Source organism: Neodiprion fabricii, chromosome 3 (genome assembly GCF_021155785.1).
Source record: "Neodiprion fabricii isolate iyNeoFabr1 chromosome 3, iyNeoFabr1.1, whole genome shotgun sequence".
NCBI classification, from domain to species: Eukaryota; Metazoa; Arthropoda; class Insecta; order Hymenoptera; family Diprionidae; genus Neodiprion; species Neodiprion fabricii.
The window spans coordinates 18,129,676-18,145,550 of NC_060241.1; the positions used below are offsets into that span (position 1 = coordinate 18,129,676).

General features: G+C 38.4%; 2 protein-coding genes across 5 annotated transcripts in view; both read left to right on the top strand.

Moving 5' to 3' along the window:
* The first annotated feature begins 479 nt into the window (after window positions 1–479).
* On the top strand, window positions 480–5,380 carry LOC124177814 (BTB/POZ domain-containing protein 1-like). 4 transcript variants are annotated; one of them, XM_046560646.1, is made up of 6 exons: window positions 480–1,192; window positions 1,396–2,082; window positions 2,604–2,763; window positions 2,848–3,005; window positions 3,442–3,676; window positions 3,990–5,380. In XM_046560646.1, exons 1-6 carry the CDS (start codon window positions 894–896, stop codon window positions 4,149–4,151), a joined length of 1,701 nt encoding a protein of 566 aa, XP_046416602.1. In that variant the 5' UTR covers window positions 480–893; the 3' UTR covers window positions 4,152–5,380. The 4 variants fall into 4 exon arrangements, with proteins under 4 accessions (XP_046416602.1, XP_046416603.1, XP_046416604.1 ...); XM_046560647.1 differs by having other exon boundaries at window positions 1,399–2,082; XM_046560648.1 differs by having other exon boundaries at window positions 480–1,174.
* A 4,506-nt stretch (window positions 5,381–9,886) lies between these two features.
* Window positions 9,887–15,875, top strand: part of LOC124177758 (ras-specific guanine nucleotide-releasing factor 2-like) — a 103,986-nt gene continuing 97,997 nt past the window's right edge. Inside the window, exons 1-2 of the mRNA XM_046560528.1 lie at window positions 9,887–10,107; window positions 10,339–10,684. Coding sequence (XP_046416484.1) covers window positions 10,657–10,684 — 28 coding nt within the window. The 5' untranslated portion in view covers window positions 9,887–10,107; window positions 10,339–10,656. The remainder of the gene's footprint in view (window positions 10,108–10,338; window positions 10,685–15,875) is intronic.

Consider the following 15,875-nt stretch of genomic DNA (forward strand, 5'->3'; position numbering starts at 1 on the left):
CGCGAGTCCCGTGTAGTTACTACCTACTGCCCCTCCAGGGAATGATGACATCGACGAGTGTCAGATCAATGAAAATTATACAAACAGTTCTGACTTCTGTTTTAAACACTTGTGTAAAACTGGAAAGTTATTGTCTGAACCATGCCAGAGTTATTTTACTATTAATTCGTCCTGATTTTACTTTTGTTTTCCGCAAGATTCAATGTGAAATCACAAAAAATTAGAAATACTGTAGCCTCGGAATAGTTGAGATAATCGCTTTCAAATTCTACACAGGTGTTTAAAATAAAAGTGAGAATAGTTTGTATAATTTTCATTAACCTGGTACGATTTCGACCTACACGCCTGTACATTCCTAAAGGAATGTGTCAAACCGGAAGTCATCTGGTCAAAAGGAGTGACATGGGTAAGATCACTATCTAGACTCCAGAGTTTGCGCAGTCAGTGCGGGTCGAATATCTTTGTTCACTTTAATTTTGTGGTTCGCGGTATTTCAACGCGCGTGTCTGACTGTTGTCAATAGTGTTGTCAGTGACGTATGGTGACAAAACTGAACTAACAAAACTCGGTGTTCGCTGTCACATGAGCTAGGTGCATTAGAGCGAAATTTTGAATCTATTCATCAATTCCGTCCGAGGTTAGAGTTCGAACCGGCGTTGTTATTCGTGAATAAATTACGCGTAGAATATTCTAATCGAAATGATTAGTGCGGCCTGAAGCTGATGAAACGGAGCTCGACACCAAAGATCAAAAACCTGGCAGTAGACGGGTGTTCTCCGAAAATGCTACGGAGGGTCCACGGCCTTGCTAATCATCATTAAATCAATCGATCAAGGTCAGTGACTATCGATTGATCGGCTGATTTGCGCCCGCGGAGATCAAACTGGTGCAAAATGTCGTCGGAAAGCTCGCCCGAGGAGACATCGAACGCCATGACGAGGCTTAATATCCGCTCGGACAGCGAAGAGGCCGAGGAACAACAATCCGCCGATGGTGGGGCAGAGCCGGCGGTTGAGTCGCCTCAGAACATGCAATCGTCCGGAGGCATCGCCTACTCGCGGACGCGCCGGGCCCTCGCGAGGATTGTTTGCGAAGAGGACCAGCCGTCTACTTCAGTCTCAATCCCTCAGGTCAGGTGCTCAGAGCCTTCGACCTCCGCCGGTCCCTCTGACAGGTCAGTTCCTCGACGAAGGTACGTCTCCCCCGTTCTTTTCTACTCGGTATCGCTATTCGCATCTGATCGTTGGCCAATTTTCACCTTCAACGCTTAACGACGAGGGTCCTGCATTGATTGCAAGGAATTCCAAATGTGAAAAGTGTTGTCGCTTGACGTGGCCGAGTGTCTGAGAATCGTTATGAACTGTTTGTTTTGTTTTTGATTTGTCATTTCTGCAGCAGACCACCCAGCAATTCTGTGAATTCATTCCACCTTGAAGCTCGACCACAAGGCAGTGTTGTATTGGAATCAGCTTCTCTTCATCGACCTCCTGTGACTACTTACAACTGGCAGGGAACAAAAACCACAATGCGCGAGCGATTTTCTTTCTTGTTTAACAATGAGATATTATCGGATGTGTCTTTCCTGGTTGGCCGGGGGGCTCAGCAGCAACGAATTCCTGCACACAAGCTGGTATTAGCTGCAGGCAGTGCCGTCTTCGATGCAATGTTCAACGGTACCTTGGCCACTTCTGCATCTGAGATAGAAGTACCAGATATTGAACCAGCTGCATTTTTGGCTGTTCTGCTCTTCCTATACACTGATGAAATACAAATTGATCCGGAGACTGTTATGACGACCCTCTACACTGCTAAGAAATACGCCGTCTCACCGCTAGAGAAACACTGTGTTGATTTTCTCAGGAATAATCTAACCAGTGATAATGCCTTCCTTTTACTCACGCAGGCTCGATTATTCGACGAACCTCAGCTTGCTGCAGTATGCCTCGACACTATCGACAAGTTTACCACAGATGCTTTCAATGCGGATGGATTCACTGATGTCGATATTGATACACTCATGGTTGTGCTAGAAAGAGACACCCTTCGCATCAGGGAATCCAAGATTTTTCATGCCGTTGTTAGGTGAGTATCATTTCTGTGTACTGTAAAAGTTGTATTCAATCAGCTGGCAATGCTGTGAATAGTTATCAAAAAATTATATCAGAAACTTTGATAAATTCGCTTTATCTTGAGTAAGAACCCTAACACTTTAAAAACAGCTCACAGTTAAGTGTGAGAACTACATAGTTTAAAAGTTGAGATTGTGGTTTCTGAGTTCTACATTATATGGAACAAAGAATTTTTCATCCTTTGTACACTTGTTTTTAGTGTACATATTCAAAGAAATGACTTTTCAAATATGCGACCAAAACTATTATTTCAATTTTCACTACTATCAATCCTTATGTTCAATGCATATCCACATCCTGTGTAAAAAAACAGGATAAAACATGGCAACTTATGAAAATTAATTTACATATAGTTGAGTGTGCTCTTATTTTACACTATTCCAACATTATAGTAGAACAATCGAATTTCTGGGGTTAGTTCATCTGCCCTAAAGGAAATCTTGGCTTAATATCTAACATCTGTGTCGTTTGCAGGTGGTCAGAGGCAGAGTGTGCTCGGCAGCAGCTTCCAATCACACCAGAGAATCAACGCTCTGTTTTGGGCAGAGCGCTGTCATTAGTTCGATTTCCTTTGATGTCAGTGGAGGAGTTTGCCGGTGGTCCTGCACAGTCCGGTCTTCTCACCGATCGAGAGGTGAGGAACATACTGTGCTTAACATAATTAATGATAGATACTTTTATTCATTATTCCTTACCCATGCAATATCATGTTCCACAGGTAGTTTCGGTATTTTTATACTTTACTGTTAATCCCAAACCTTCGGTTGGATTTGAGGCCATGCCTCGTTGCTGCATGATGGGAAAGGAGCAGACGGTATGCAGATTTCAACAAACTGAGAAAAGATGGGGATACAGTGGGACCAGCGACAGAGTCAGGTGCTATTCTCGATTCTTATTTGGTATTTTGAAATCTCCGCTGTGTTAAATTATCAAAATGATCGACACTACTGCAATGTTGCAACGAATTTTTTCATACCCAGTAATCAGGGAAGAGTAGAGGAACTTTTAATCTGTGAAAGTGAAATATTTACCAACTCGTCAAAGAATGTCGCCTCAGTTCCACAAAACTTGTTCGTATCCTGTTCTGATGCGTAAGAATAAAGTCCGGCGTCGTGCGAGCTCTGACTCACTGATATAAATAATTCTTTTGCAGTCGAGTACGAATGTAATATAAGTATGTATATGTATACACACATTTCTTCTCTTCATTTTATCATTATATTGTATGGAAATCACGGAAAAATTCCACTGTAACCGTGTGAAAGTAATGATAATTTGTGACAAACCTGAAAATGGCACGTTTTTTTCTCAGATTCAGCGTTGATAGGCGAATATTCCTAGTCGGTTATGGAGTCTACGGAAGTATTCACGGGCCTGCAGAATACGATGTTAAGATTGAACTGATACACACAGCTTCAACCAAAGTTATCGCGACAAATCATACCAGCTTCAGTTGCGACGGGTCGAGGTACACCTATAGGCTCATGTTCAAAGAGCCGGCGGAAATTTTGCCCAACACTATTTATACAGCCTCTGCGATGTTTAAGGTTTGACTATTATTATCTAGGAATTGTATTTTTTCAGAATTTCATTATTTTGAGTGGATCTTCGTGTGAAGTACTTTTGTTACAGCTGCTACCTAGACGTTCATTTTTTGGCAGATCCAAATCTTTGTCAGAATAAACGCAGTTTCAATCAATCATTGATTTTAACTTTGTGATAGAGAAAATTAAGACCCAGATAATAAGGATTTTTTTTTTCGAGAAAATTGGCGACCGGTCAGTTACTGTACCAAAATTCTATTGCTAAATTTTCTCCTCAGACGGTTGGGGCCATTATATTAAGGAAATAAATTTTCAGGGGCCAGATTCTCATTACGGTTGTAAGGGGCTTCGAAAAGTGGATGTAGACTGTGGCAATGGCGACGGTAAAGTAAGGTTCCAATTCAGCTACGCGGCTGGTAATAACAACGGTACATCCGTTGAGGACGGACAGATACCAGAATTGATATTCTACACGTAAGCTACGATAATTATAAGCGATTTCTAGCCGAATCATCTGCTTGTCAGGGTGATTTCATCGATCTTATTTAGCATCGATGTTTTTTGGTTTTGTCAAGATAAGCATTTTCAATTGCGGGTATTTAATTGTTCGATTGATTGGAAAAAAGGAATAAAATGGTGAACTAACGAATCCCAGTATTTCGGGAAGTGTTAATCGAGTAAGGATTCCTGGTTTTTCTTAAATGACACGAGATCAGTGTAATATTTGATATTCTGGCGAAAGAAGGGGTAAAATTTTCATTTTTTGAAAGACCACTAATTACATCCCCACAAATTATTCTTCCACTTGAAAACATTCTTTTTATTTGTATGAGTACGTTTGACATGTGCTTGCATATACCTGGAAATTTGAATTTTGTTGCGTATACTGCGTAGATGCATACTTTCAAAGAAAAATCCCCACTTTATTGATATATTATTTTTGGACACATTGCAGCTTGAATTTCGATTTGTTTTACCAATAAATTTTTGATAACTAGAGAAATAATTGACGCTTCAAGTTAATATTTAGATTGTCCATTTATCTTGGCGTGAACGGAGAACATCCAAGTATTTAGCCAAATCGATAGAGCTGTTATGAAATGCAGTCGATCCAGCTTAGAATAGCCTTATCAGCGTTGCTGCCGTAATTCCACTGCATTCCTTCGTACAGGATACGAAGATTCAACGAATCTTGAGCAATCAGCAAATATTTCCGCATGCAGATCGGTTCCGGAAATTTTTCCATGTACTTTTGCATTGTTTAAGAAGTTTCACGTGTCAGAACTCATTGCTGATAAGTTCGTGTAACTTTAGGGAACAATTCGCAATATCAATATGTTCTTGTACGTCGTTTTTAATATATGGTATTTTTAATTCAGCTTCTTATGCGTATGCTGTTATGGGCAACGTAACGCTAAATCCCATTAACAACAATAAATTGGCCCGTTGAAAAGCTGAAGGTTGAACAAAGACTGTAAACAGATAATCGTAATAAATCGTAATTTAATAAGACCTGTACAAAATTTGCAGCAGTCTTGTGCGGTGTTTGCGAATAGTTTCCATTTCCTGGCTAGTGAGACTCCTTAATTGTAGTATTATTAACACATATTATGCTTTCTATGTATTATAAATTAAGTTACCTTATATTATTTCTCAATTAATTACGATCAATAAATTGTGTGAAAAAATTCGCACCAATTCAGCGTATTCACGTTTCTGTATAATCCTACTAACCGTCGCTGCTTAGGCAAATTCGAGAAATTCACCGTGTCAAGGATGTTCGGTTTTTCTTTTTTCTATGCCGTAAAAGGAAATTTATTCTAAAGCGTGTCCGGAGGAAGCCGGACGCATCAAGCACATTAGCAGATTAGCGTCACTCGCAAACAAGTCGTTTGCATGCGCACCGCGGTCTTGTCACTGTAACCACAAACCTTATTATGCTATAATTAAAAAATACCAGAAGCTGCACGCGTCACGAAGAGCGATCTTATCGAGCTGTATGTATGTAAATAGGTATTTCCATTCTTATGTATCAGGGGATATTCTGCTCGCCGAGAGTTTGATGCGCAGACCATTTCTTTTTTTCAGTAAATACAAAGTATTTGCTTTTGAATTTGTATCTCATTCATTTGACAAATCGTGACCTGGGACAAAGGTGTCAAATATCCATTTTAAATAAAAAAATGTCTGACTAAAGCGTTTCAATCGTTACATACCGTCCATACCGTCATATTACAATTCATCGAAACACGTTGCTTGTTTTTACTCGAATCCAGTCTCAACACGTCATTTTATCCGCTAACTGATTAAACCATAAACTGCGATGTGGGTAATTTTAGTTGGTAAGGAAGATTCACTCGCCATTGATTTTTGTAAAATCTCAGTTTCTGAGCTTCTCGCGAAGAAGAAAACATAACTGACGATAAACTGTATTCTTGCAGTTACAGAGGAGACCCGGTTAACTAGCTAATGCTGGGAAAGATCGTATCTGCAAACTGAACTCTGAGGTCACATTTGTTTCGTCCCAACACTTGAATATTTCAAACTGAATGTTTTTCACGTCTTCGCCCTATTCGCCAAACACTCTATCGGTAAGGTCGTTTTTGGCAATTTACTCGTGTCTGTGTACGCGATGTATTTTCCACGTTTAGGGTTTAATGGGGTAAAGTAAGTTTGCTGTACCTTAATCTTCAACATGGGCATGGCTGCGACTCGTGAGACTCCTGAGGTAGATAGCATAATATTGGAAAACTGAGAATACTCGGGCTCCCAGAAAAAGGAGCAAACTTCAAAGAGCGCTGACGGCGCGTCAGCTGCCCAAGAATTTCGTTGTCTGTGCCGCTGTCTGCTTTCCAGTAGAACCCTCGAAAGAGATTCATTCCCATAAACATTCGTAAAGCTTATTAAAAACATTGAATTCTACTTTGCATGGGACAGGAAATATCTTTTGAAAAATAAGTTTGAGAAACGGGTATTACAAATTATTTAACTCTGTACTACAGCTGTGCGAATAATGGAGTATAATCGTAGATGACTTTCGTATAATTGCGTTGATTTCCCAAACTGATCGATTAACCGATAAAACGATTACCCAACATTTCGATGAAACGATTAATCGCACAGCCCCCTATTATTCTACAAGCTAATCCTAGATTTTTGGATGTGCCATCGATTGTGTTTTCTTTGAATGTGCACGTTGACGCTGTTAGTCAGACACGGGAGGAAATGAGGGTGATTCTGAAAGCTTCCGGCGTCCCCAATTTCACAATTAGCCCGAATCTGATGTACAGACGGTCAGGACAAAGGAAACTGTTTTCTGAGGTCGTCGGACATGTTGTTTGAAAAAATTTTACTTCGCATAGGCTCTTTGCCAAGAAACCGAAAGAGGAAATATGGACAATTAATTAAAGTGGAAACCACAACGGATGAAGGAAAAGACGTACAACTTATCACCAAACACACACGGCCCTTGCGCATTCTGATTTATTTTACGAATGATATAATGTGCAATAACATTACATACACAATACACATTCGTAAAAAGCAAACGCCTTGCTATTTTTGTTTTATTACATATTACCTCAGGCACCAGGATGTGGTAATAATTATATCGTTGGGCGCGTTACGAGTTTTGCATTAAATTAATATACGCTTTCGTTCCCACCATGGAACAACTTGTTTTCCGAAGCGAAGAAAATATTGCGTATTTCACCTTTCAACGTCGAGAAAGGGGCGTATCACAGTTGTAATTGTCTTCCTAATATGCTAATTTTCGGCTGTGCGTTTTGCGTCGATGAATGTTTTCTTTGAAAATGAAATCCAAATTTGTAAATGTTCATTTTTCAGACTTGTTTTTATTGATTTACCATCGTATTCGATCATGTAGCGAATTGGACGGGTAAAATGCTCGTGGTTGCAGACGGAATAAGTTTATGTCATAGGGAATGACTCGCAACTATTGAATACGTTTCCGCGATTAAAAAGAATGCAAATAATAAACAACGAAACTATTTACAAATTACACGAAGTGTTGCAGGTTTAGTGACATCGTGGTAGTTTTTTTTCAGAATAGCGTTGTGTAATTGATGGAGAAAAATCATAGTACTATAGCTAAGGAGGCGCTTGTAAAACTCACCCATTATTGCCACGCCAGCTTCAGTAGTAAAGCTCAGTCGGAGATCAGCCTGCTCCAACAGGCTAGAGATCCACTCAAGTCGTACTTGCCGGTGTGCTCATCATCAGTCAGAATTCAACAGCCAAAGTGGTGAATACCGGCTAAGCCAGACCGCGGTAAGAGAGATGTCAAAGTAGTATAATCCCATTTCAGTCAGACTGCGACGAGCGGTTGGAGCTGTCGAGTAGACGTAAAGCTCCGTTCAAGGCAGCTTGCAGCTATATAACGAGAATCGTTCAAGTCAGTCTATGTGCAATGTAATAATCTCTTGAGATCCGCATAATTACCAGACTAATCAGTCGCTTTCTCGTGTCAAAATGTGTGTAAAGCATAAAGGAGCGGCGAGCTAAGCCCCGCAACACTCTAACTAATAATCTATTTGCCTTTATAAATTGAAAAAACATCTTGAAAGAAAACTGCGGATTTAAATTATACAGAAAAAATTACAGATATAGGTTTTGAAAGAAAGTTTGTAAATATTCGTGAATCTTCCCAAAACTTTCTTGAGTCTTGTCTAAAATTTCTTTTTATCGTGATTCCAATCTTTTCACTCGAGATTTTTCCGTCCCCTTGTCGTTCGAAAAATTCATATCATTATCAGGGCGAGTTGCTAAACAGATTTTTGATCGTGGAAGAAGCTATATGATGAGTTTTATTGATAATTGATTCGTTCATATAAATTCAGTATATGTAGATTGATTCTATTGAATTGTACTTAAAACAACTAAGAAGGAGAGTATCAGACCTCCGAATCACGGATTCTACTGAAATTGCCAGGGATGTTTCGTTGTCCCAAAATATGGAGTTTCTGATGTGTAGATACAATCATTAGGCCGTTTTACGCTCCAATTAAGATTGATTATAATAGTACTTGAATGAGTGGAATGCCCTAATGTACAATGCCTGTTGTATATTTTTGCCTGAAATATTTATTTTCATTGTCGTCTTTTGAAGTTGCGATGATAGCTTCTCGTATATTCAACAGCAAACGGATATATTATTATTTCAGAGGCATAGTAAGTATTAACTCCGAACTTCTGGCAAGCTAATATATTGTAAATCGAGCGAAGGAAAGCCCAATGAGTGGAGCTACGTATCAGAAGCTCCTATTGGTTATCTTGAGCCAAAGAAATACCTCTAGATATATCAGCAGAATACGTGGTCTGAAAGTCCGATACACTTCTTGTAATTTCACCTTTTCGGAATCTGAGAAATCGCCTAAAATGCCGAGACGATCATTCGTAAAAAGCGAGATTTTTTTCTCATCGTCAGATTCGATTACAGAAAATCTCTTCCAGAGATACGTTTAAATTTGTGGCGTGTAAGCAGAAAAAAAAAAAAAAAAAAACACCAACTAAAATTTTATACACATCGTATAAAATTTCGAAGGAATTTGAAAGCTTTTCCTTTGAAGAAGGTAACAAAAGTAAGGAAATAAATGTGAAAAATTTATATATTGGGAAGAGGAGAAAAAAAAAAAAAAAAAATGAATAAATAAAAATGCGCAGCTGTATCCGAAAAACAAAAAAGAAAATTATGCTCTGTAAATAATCAGCGACGGTGTTTGCGGAGTCTTTTGCGTTTTTAAGATCAAGAAAAAAAACTATCGATATTCTCTCTGTTACGATAAGAAGTTTAGATACTTTGATTGCAAGCGGCGGGTTGTCTGCTGTTTTTGAATTAGGCAACCTGCCTGTATCGTAGATCCGATCAAGCGAGCTTTTTGAAGGGGTAGGGGTAGACCACGAAGCCTCACCGTCAAAGCAAAAGCCCTACCGAGCCTAAAGGATGAAGAGTTCTGCCGTGGGGCGAATTGCCCTCCTCGCGCAAAGCAGAAGATGCGTGATGCTGAGTCGGGGGCGATTGCGGGGAGGGTTAGATACGGCCGTGTGCGCGCGCTCTTCCCGGTATCAGCCCCCCCACCCCCCTCTACCCTCCCGCCCCTCATCCCGTCATCCCCACCATCCCTCCTCCCCTCTCCGCGGCCTCGTCGGTTCGTCGCAAGCTCGTCGCTCACCGTTACTCGGATTCGGAGCACAGGCACGTCGCGAGCGCAAAGTTGACGAGCACCGCGACGATGGGATCAGAGAAGAACTCGGCTAACGGTCGATTCCGAAAATCATGGGAAAAAGCCGTCGTAACGCCTGCGAAATCGCTTCCCTCGTCCAGTTTTTAGTTTTTAAGTTAGAATTTCCCACCATCGCTTGGAACCCGGCACGCTGGTTCTCTTGAAATCGCAACAGACGAACCGAAAACAAACGTAAACATATAACGAAATACTAGAAACAAACAAAAAACAAACAAACACGTGTATAAAAAACCGTACGAGAAAAAAAACAAATTTCATCAGGGGTGTTAAAGCTTTCGGATGCAATTACGGTTCTGACTGTTGAGTTTCTCTGTACTTTGTAATTGTTTTTTTTTTTTTTTTTTATCTTTCTCTCCAACGTTACATTCTTCGATCGTTCGTACAACGTTCGCTTTGTAAAAGCTCACCGGCAACGAGTATTTGGCGGGAGAATGAATCAGACGACGGGGAGTAAAGTTGGCTTGAAATTCTGTGCCGGGAAATTGAAAGAAGGAGGACTGAGATCGAAGTGAATGACGAAGGGGCCGGGGAGAAGAAAACGTAAACAAACAAACGAGCAGGATAAACAGCGTTTGATCGACGCGTACGATGTCCGTGGGAGCTTTCGCTGAGCGTTCGAAAACTTTGACAAGTTAATCACTGACTGATAAATAAATCGATCGATTGATCCGAGTGAGAATTGTAGAATAAAATGAGCCCGGAGAACTACAGCGACTAACGATGCTCAGTCCAAAGATGCAACGGACCGGTGAGTATGTAAAAAGCACAAATTGTGTACCTGCCGCACTATTTACGCGTGTGTCTTTTTGTTTTTAATTTTTCTTCTCTTATTTACGCTCGAAACGGCAACGCGATTCTTGTCAGCGCCATATTCGTGAAACGACAAGAGAATGAAAGTAACACCCATTGAAATATTCACATCGCTCTTTGACAAATTGCCTTCGCTTCTGGCTGTCGCTAGTTTGTCGAATGAATTTTTGAGAGAGTTGTAATTTCACCGAGACCTCCGTACCTGCTTGTTTTTGTGCTCGAGCCTCTTAGGGGTGTAATATTATTCGGCCTTGAGTGTACGATATGTTTCGATAAGCGATTACCGTCCAGAGAGATAATGACGAGTCGGTGTCCGAAGTTTTATTTGACTAATGCAGCAAGTCACATAATGTCTGCGTTTTTTAATTGCAGAAAAAATATTCAGTCGCATGTACGTCGTTGAGAAAAGTGTGCGTTATTTTATTTCGTCTGTATCGGGCTGCGAACGTGAAAACACTTCCGATAATCCATCTTAGGATACAAATATTTTTTCTTCGTGTATTTATACAGCGAACCGTAGAAAAGTCATTTGTTTTAACACGGAAATTTCGTTTATATTTAATCAAATCCTGAATTTTAAAGTTTATCGTTTAAGGTAAATCGATCAAACAACAGACCATTTTATCATCGCCGGTGATTTTTTTTACTGATCACGACGATGAAAACTTTGTGGTAGTAATATGAAAAGGAATTTTCTAATTAATCATGTAATCCAAGGTTACGCGGGTAAAAATAATTTGATATTCAATTTATAACATTTGTATGAAATGCCGCTGCGTAGTCGTACATATGTGCCAAGTTAATATCAAACATCCGAACAAATATTTGTCAACTTCGAACCAATTTTTCTTCTCTGCACTCATTTCTCATTTCTTACAGTTACTACAAAATTCTAGTAAAATCGGTATCGCTACAACAGCGGTTTGAATATTGTTGGAATTACATGAAATTCTACTACAAGTGACTGTTTAGTATGATTTCGGTTGTCAATACTACATTTTCAAGTATAATTGCGAAGTTGCTTCAATTTAACTACATTTTTCACTGGAATAAAACCTTAACATCAATTTCTTGTTGCAAATTGAGAATATCAATATATTCAAACTATTGCTGTAGTTACAAGAAAATATAGTACGAGTGACCATAATCAAAAAGATTAGTTACCCGTAATTATACATATCTTGGTTGCAGTTACAAAACTCATATTAATTCCATAACCTTAACAATGTTTTTCATCTATGTCAATGAGTGAGAACGTATCGATGACTACAACGTAGTAAAAAAAACTAAAAATTTCTCTCGATACGATAATTCTAATCGAAGACAACTCTCCGAACTTTCACAGCAGTTTTGAGTAATGAAGCGGAATGTTTTACTCACCTGGAGTGTAAATACTGTATAAAAAGTACAGAAGAGTCCGCAAAAGAGTGGAAAATTATTCTCGGGGAAGACGATGCGATTCTGATCGAATGAAGAAGCCTTTCCGTTCGACGTAAGATTACACGGATAGAAGCGAGGGAGCGGATAAGGACGAAAAAAAGGACGCGGGGTTAAGTGATCGGGGAAAACGTTAATCGGAAATTAAGGACCGGTATTTTAGCGACAAGTTGCGAATTCACAGGGTCCGACTGGCTCGACGCGAAGCCATCGGCCTTTCCGTCGGTCCGCAAACGGGACAGGTTCGTTTAATTAGAGTATTCAAGGGAGGGACAAAACGGTGATTACCGTAGCGCCAGTCGGTCGAGTATTTCAAGTTTCGCATTACCTGGCAGCTCACTCGCGTCTCATTTAGTCCATTAGCGTTAATCTGCGAAAAAGGCAACCGTGACGCCTGGAAACTTGATTTAGATTCGAGGCAGCTCTGAATCGCGGACCTCGAGGAGATTACTTTGCATTTATATCGAGAGAGATTTACCATCGTGGTTACTGAACGGCCTTTGGCTATTACATATCATTCCTTGGCGCGGCTGAAGAACTGCACTAGTGATTTGGATAAAAATTAAAAATATCAGTTTTGTCTAGGTTTGATCAGAAAATTCATAAAGATATTTGTCACTATTCTTTTTCATTGTTAAAAATTCCTATACGGAACCTCCCCCGCTGTATTGGAAGTTTAGAAATGTATTCACCGTACGTTTACTGTCAATTTACAAATTCGAATCACTTTTTTGTATTTTTATTACGAAGGGCGTAGCCGAGTAAGCATGCCAAAAGTGTTATTATTACTGTACATTATGATGAATTACCTGTACAAAATTTTAACCTTCTTATTCCATTTTTCTCGAAAATATCGCAAAAAATATGATTGTCAGTTTTTTCGCGAGAATTCTGTTATTTCTAGCCGCATCTTTTTTTTTTAAAATCACATATCGAGGAATTATCCAGATTTTTCGGGAGCATACTCGACCTTATAAAATTTTCTGAACAATTAGATCACCGTTTTCCGGTGGATTTTCAAGAGGTACCACCTTATTTTTTCACAGTACGAACACTTGCTTTCATATAATTTTCCGTAATTTTTTTCAGATTTTTTCAAATGGTGCGTCATTGTCAAAAAAATCAAAAACTGACACGTTAAACATACTTTTTCACCAAATGATTCGCGGACGTCGTTTTATTCCGAAGCAAGTGATGTACATATTTTTGCATGTATTTTGATCACGTCTTCTTTTGACAATTTTTTTGAGGCCATAGCTCTGTCGTTAATACGGGAAAAACTGTATCAAACTTCTTTCTTTCGTTGATTTTTCAATTGTTTCATTTGGATTAACATTTATTTTAGCTTAAATCACAATACATTAGGATGGTCCTTATTTGGGAGTCGGAAAATTTTTTGTTGGGACGTTTCCCAGATCTGTTCTAAATCATTCCTAAAAAATCAGTGTAAAATTTCAATCCGTTATGTCAACTGGAACACGTGTCGCTGAGCTCTGCAACTGTTAAATTTAAAATACACGTAGTTTTTATAAACAGTTATTCAGTTTTGTATAACTTTGATATAAATTGAGAGACCGATTTGAAATTTGGCAGAGTTGTTGCTTATAATCATGGATGCAAACTCTGAAAATTCCAAAATTTTATAATTATTTTTCCGATTTATATAATAAAAGTAATGTTACTAAACGTATATATGAAAAGAAATCCATTATAAAATGATGATAAAATTTTGGAAATTTTGAGAGCTTGGTTCTGTCATTATAAGAAATAACTCTGCCAAGTTTCAAATCGCTCCCTCAATTTATACCAAAGTCATACAAAACTAAATAACTGGTTATAAAAAACTACATGTATTTTTCATTTCAAACTTTCAGACCTTGGCGGCACGTTTGCCGGTTGACGTAAAAACTTTACACAGATTTTTATTCAATGATTTGGAACAGATCTGGGGGGCTCTTGCAATGAAAATCTTTCCAACCGTCAAAGAAGCACGAACCTAATGTACTGTAATTTAAGCTAAAATAAATGGTAATCCAAATAAAAAAATTGAAAAATCAACAAAAGAAATAGTTTGATACATTTTTCCCATATTAGCTATTGTGCTATGGCCTCAAAAAAAAAAAAAGTTCTCAAAAGAGGAGGCGATCAAAATACATGCAAAAATATATGTATCACTTACTTCGGAATAAAACGACATCCGCGAATCATTTGGTGAGAGGGCACTTTTGACATGTCAGTTTTTTACTTTTTTCACAATGACGCACTATTTGGAAAAATCTGAAAAAATGACGGAAAATCGTGTGAAAGTAGATGTTCATACGGTAAAATAAAGCAGATGATACTTCTTCAAATTCCATCGGAAACCCGTGTAATCTAAATGTTCAAAAAATTTTACAAGGTCGAGGCTACTACAAAAAATCTGGAAGAATTTGAAAACTGCAAAATACTGAAAATTACATTTTTTGCGATATCTGCGAGAAAAATGGAGTTAGAAGGCTAACATTTGGTATAGATCAGTCAGTTACCAACAAAAAACAGTTGGTCACCAGCAGAATTCGTTTCGAGAAAGGGAACTTTTGGCGTGCATACTCGCCTATGCCTTTTCATCAAAATCAAAAACTGTCAGGGTAAACTTAAGAAATATGCATGGTAATTAGGTAATTTACGTCACTGCGCGAAATTTGTAAATTTGCAACCTGATTTCTTAAATTGAAAATTCTTCTTCACAGTAAATGTGTAGTAAATTTACAATCATTTTTAATAGTGCTTATTATCGTCACTCGTAACATATTTTCTTAAAACTATTGCGACAATTCAATGCTGGTAGACCAATAAATTGATGATAAGACCAAATTTAAATCAAAAAATGTAGGAAACTGGAAAAAAAACGAATCAATTTTACAATAACCAGAAAATTCATTATCGAGAACCTTGCATGTAATTACATGCCGAATATTTGTCTTATTTTGATGTAATTTCAACAATATTTAGACCGTCGTTGAAACGATATCCATTTAACCAGAACTTCCTGGTAACTGTAACAAATAATAATTTTTTCTGGAATTCAGCGTACCTTTTTTCTGGAGGACTAGTTTACTCATGCATCGTAATCATGACCGATTTCTATTTACAGTTGCAAAATTAACCATTTTGTTAGCTGTCTGGAATTTGACTTGCAGAAAAATGATTTTGTCGAATGTGAAAATTTCTTTGGGGAAAGGGTGAAAAGATTTTAGTGAAGAGTACGAAACTTGTGAATATTATTAATTAAATTCGTTCATTTATTTCACCGCAATGTTGCAGGGATTCCAGATTACATTTTTTCGTTCTTTTCAATAAATCTTTTTTTTTTTTATTTTACGTGGTTAATCCATTTAGTAATATGAACATGAGACTGAAACGTGTGGCATTCCTTTTGTATTACATTTTTCTATCTCCAGATAGCATAAATCCGAAAAATTTAATTACGGAGATTTGCTAGAGAAATCCAATGGACCTGTTTCTTCGAATTATAGTCCTCTTAAAGTAAGATTCAAGCTCAATTCGAAACTGAATCCCATCTACCTCTCTTCGGACTTTTCATTTTTCACTTGCTAAAACCGTTTAATTTCATCCCCCTTTTTAAGGGTAGCTGAAAGCGTGGTTACTTCTCATTCGGAATGATGCACTGGAAATGCGCGACTTCCAATGTA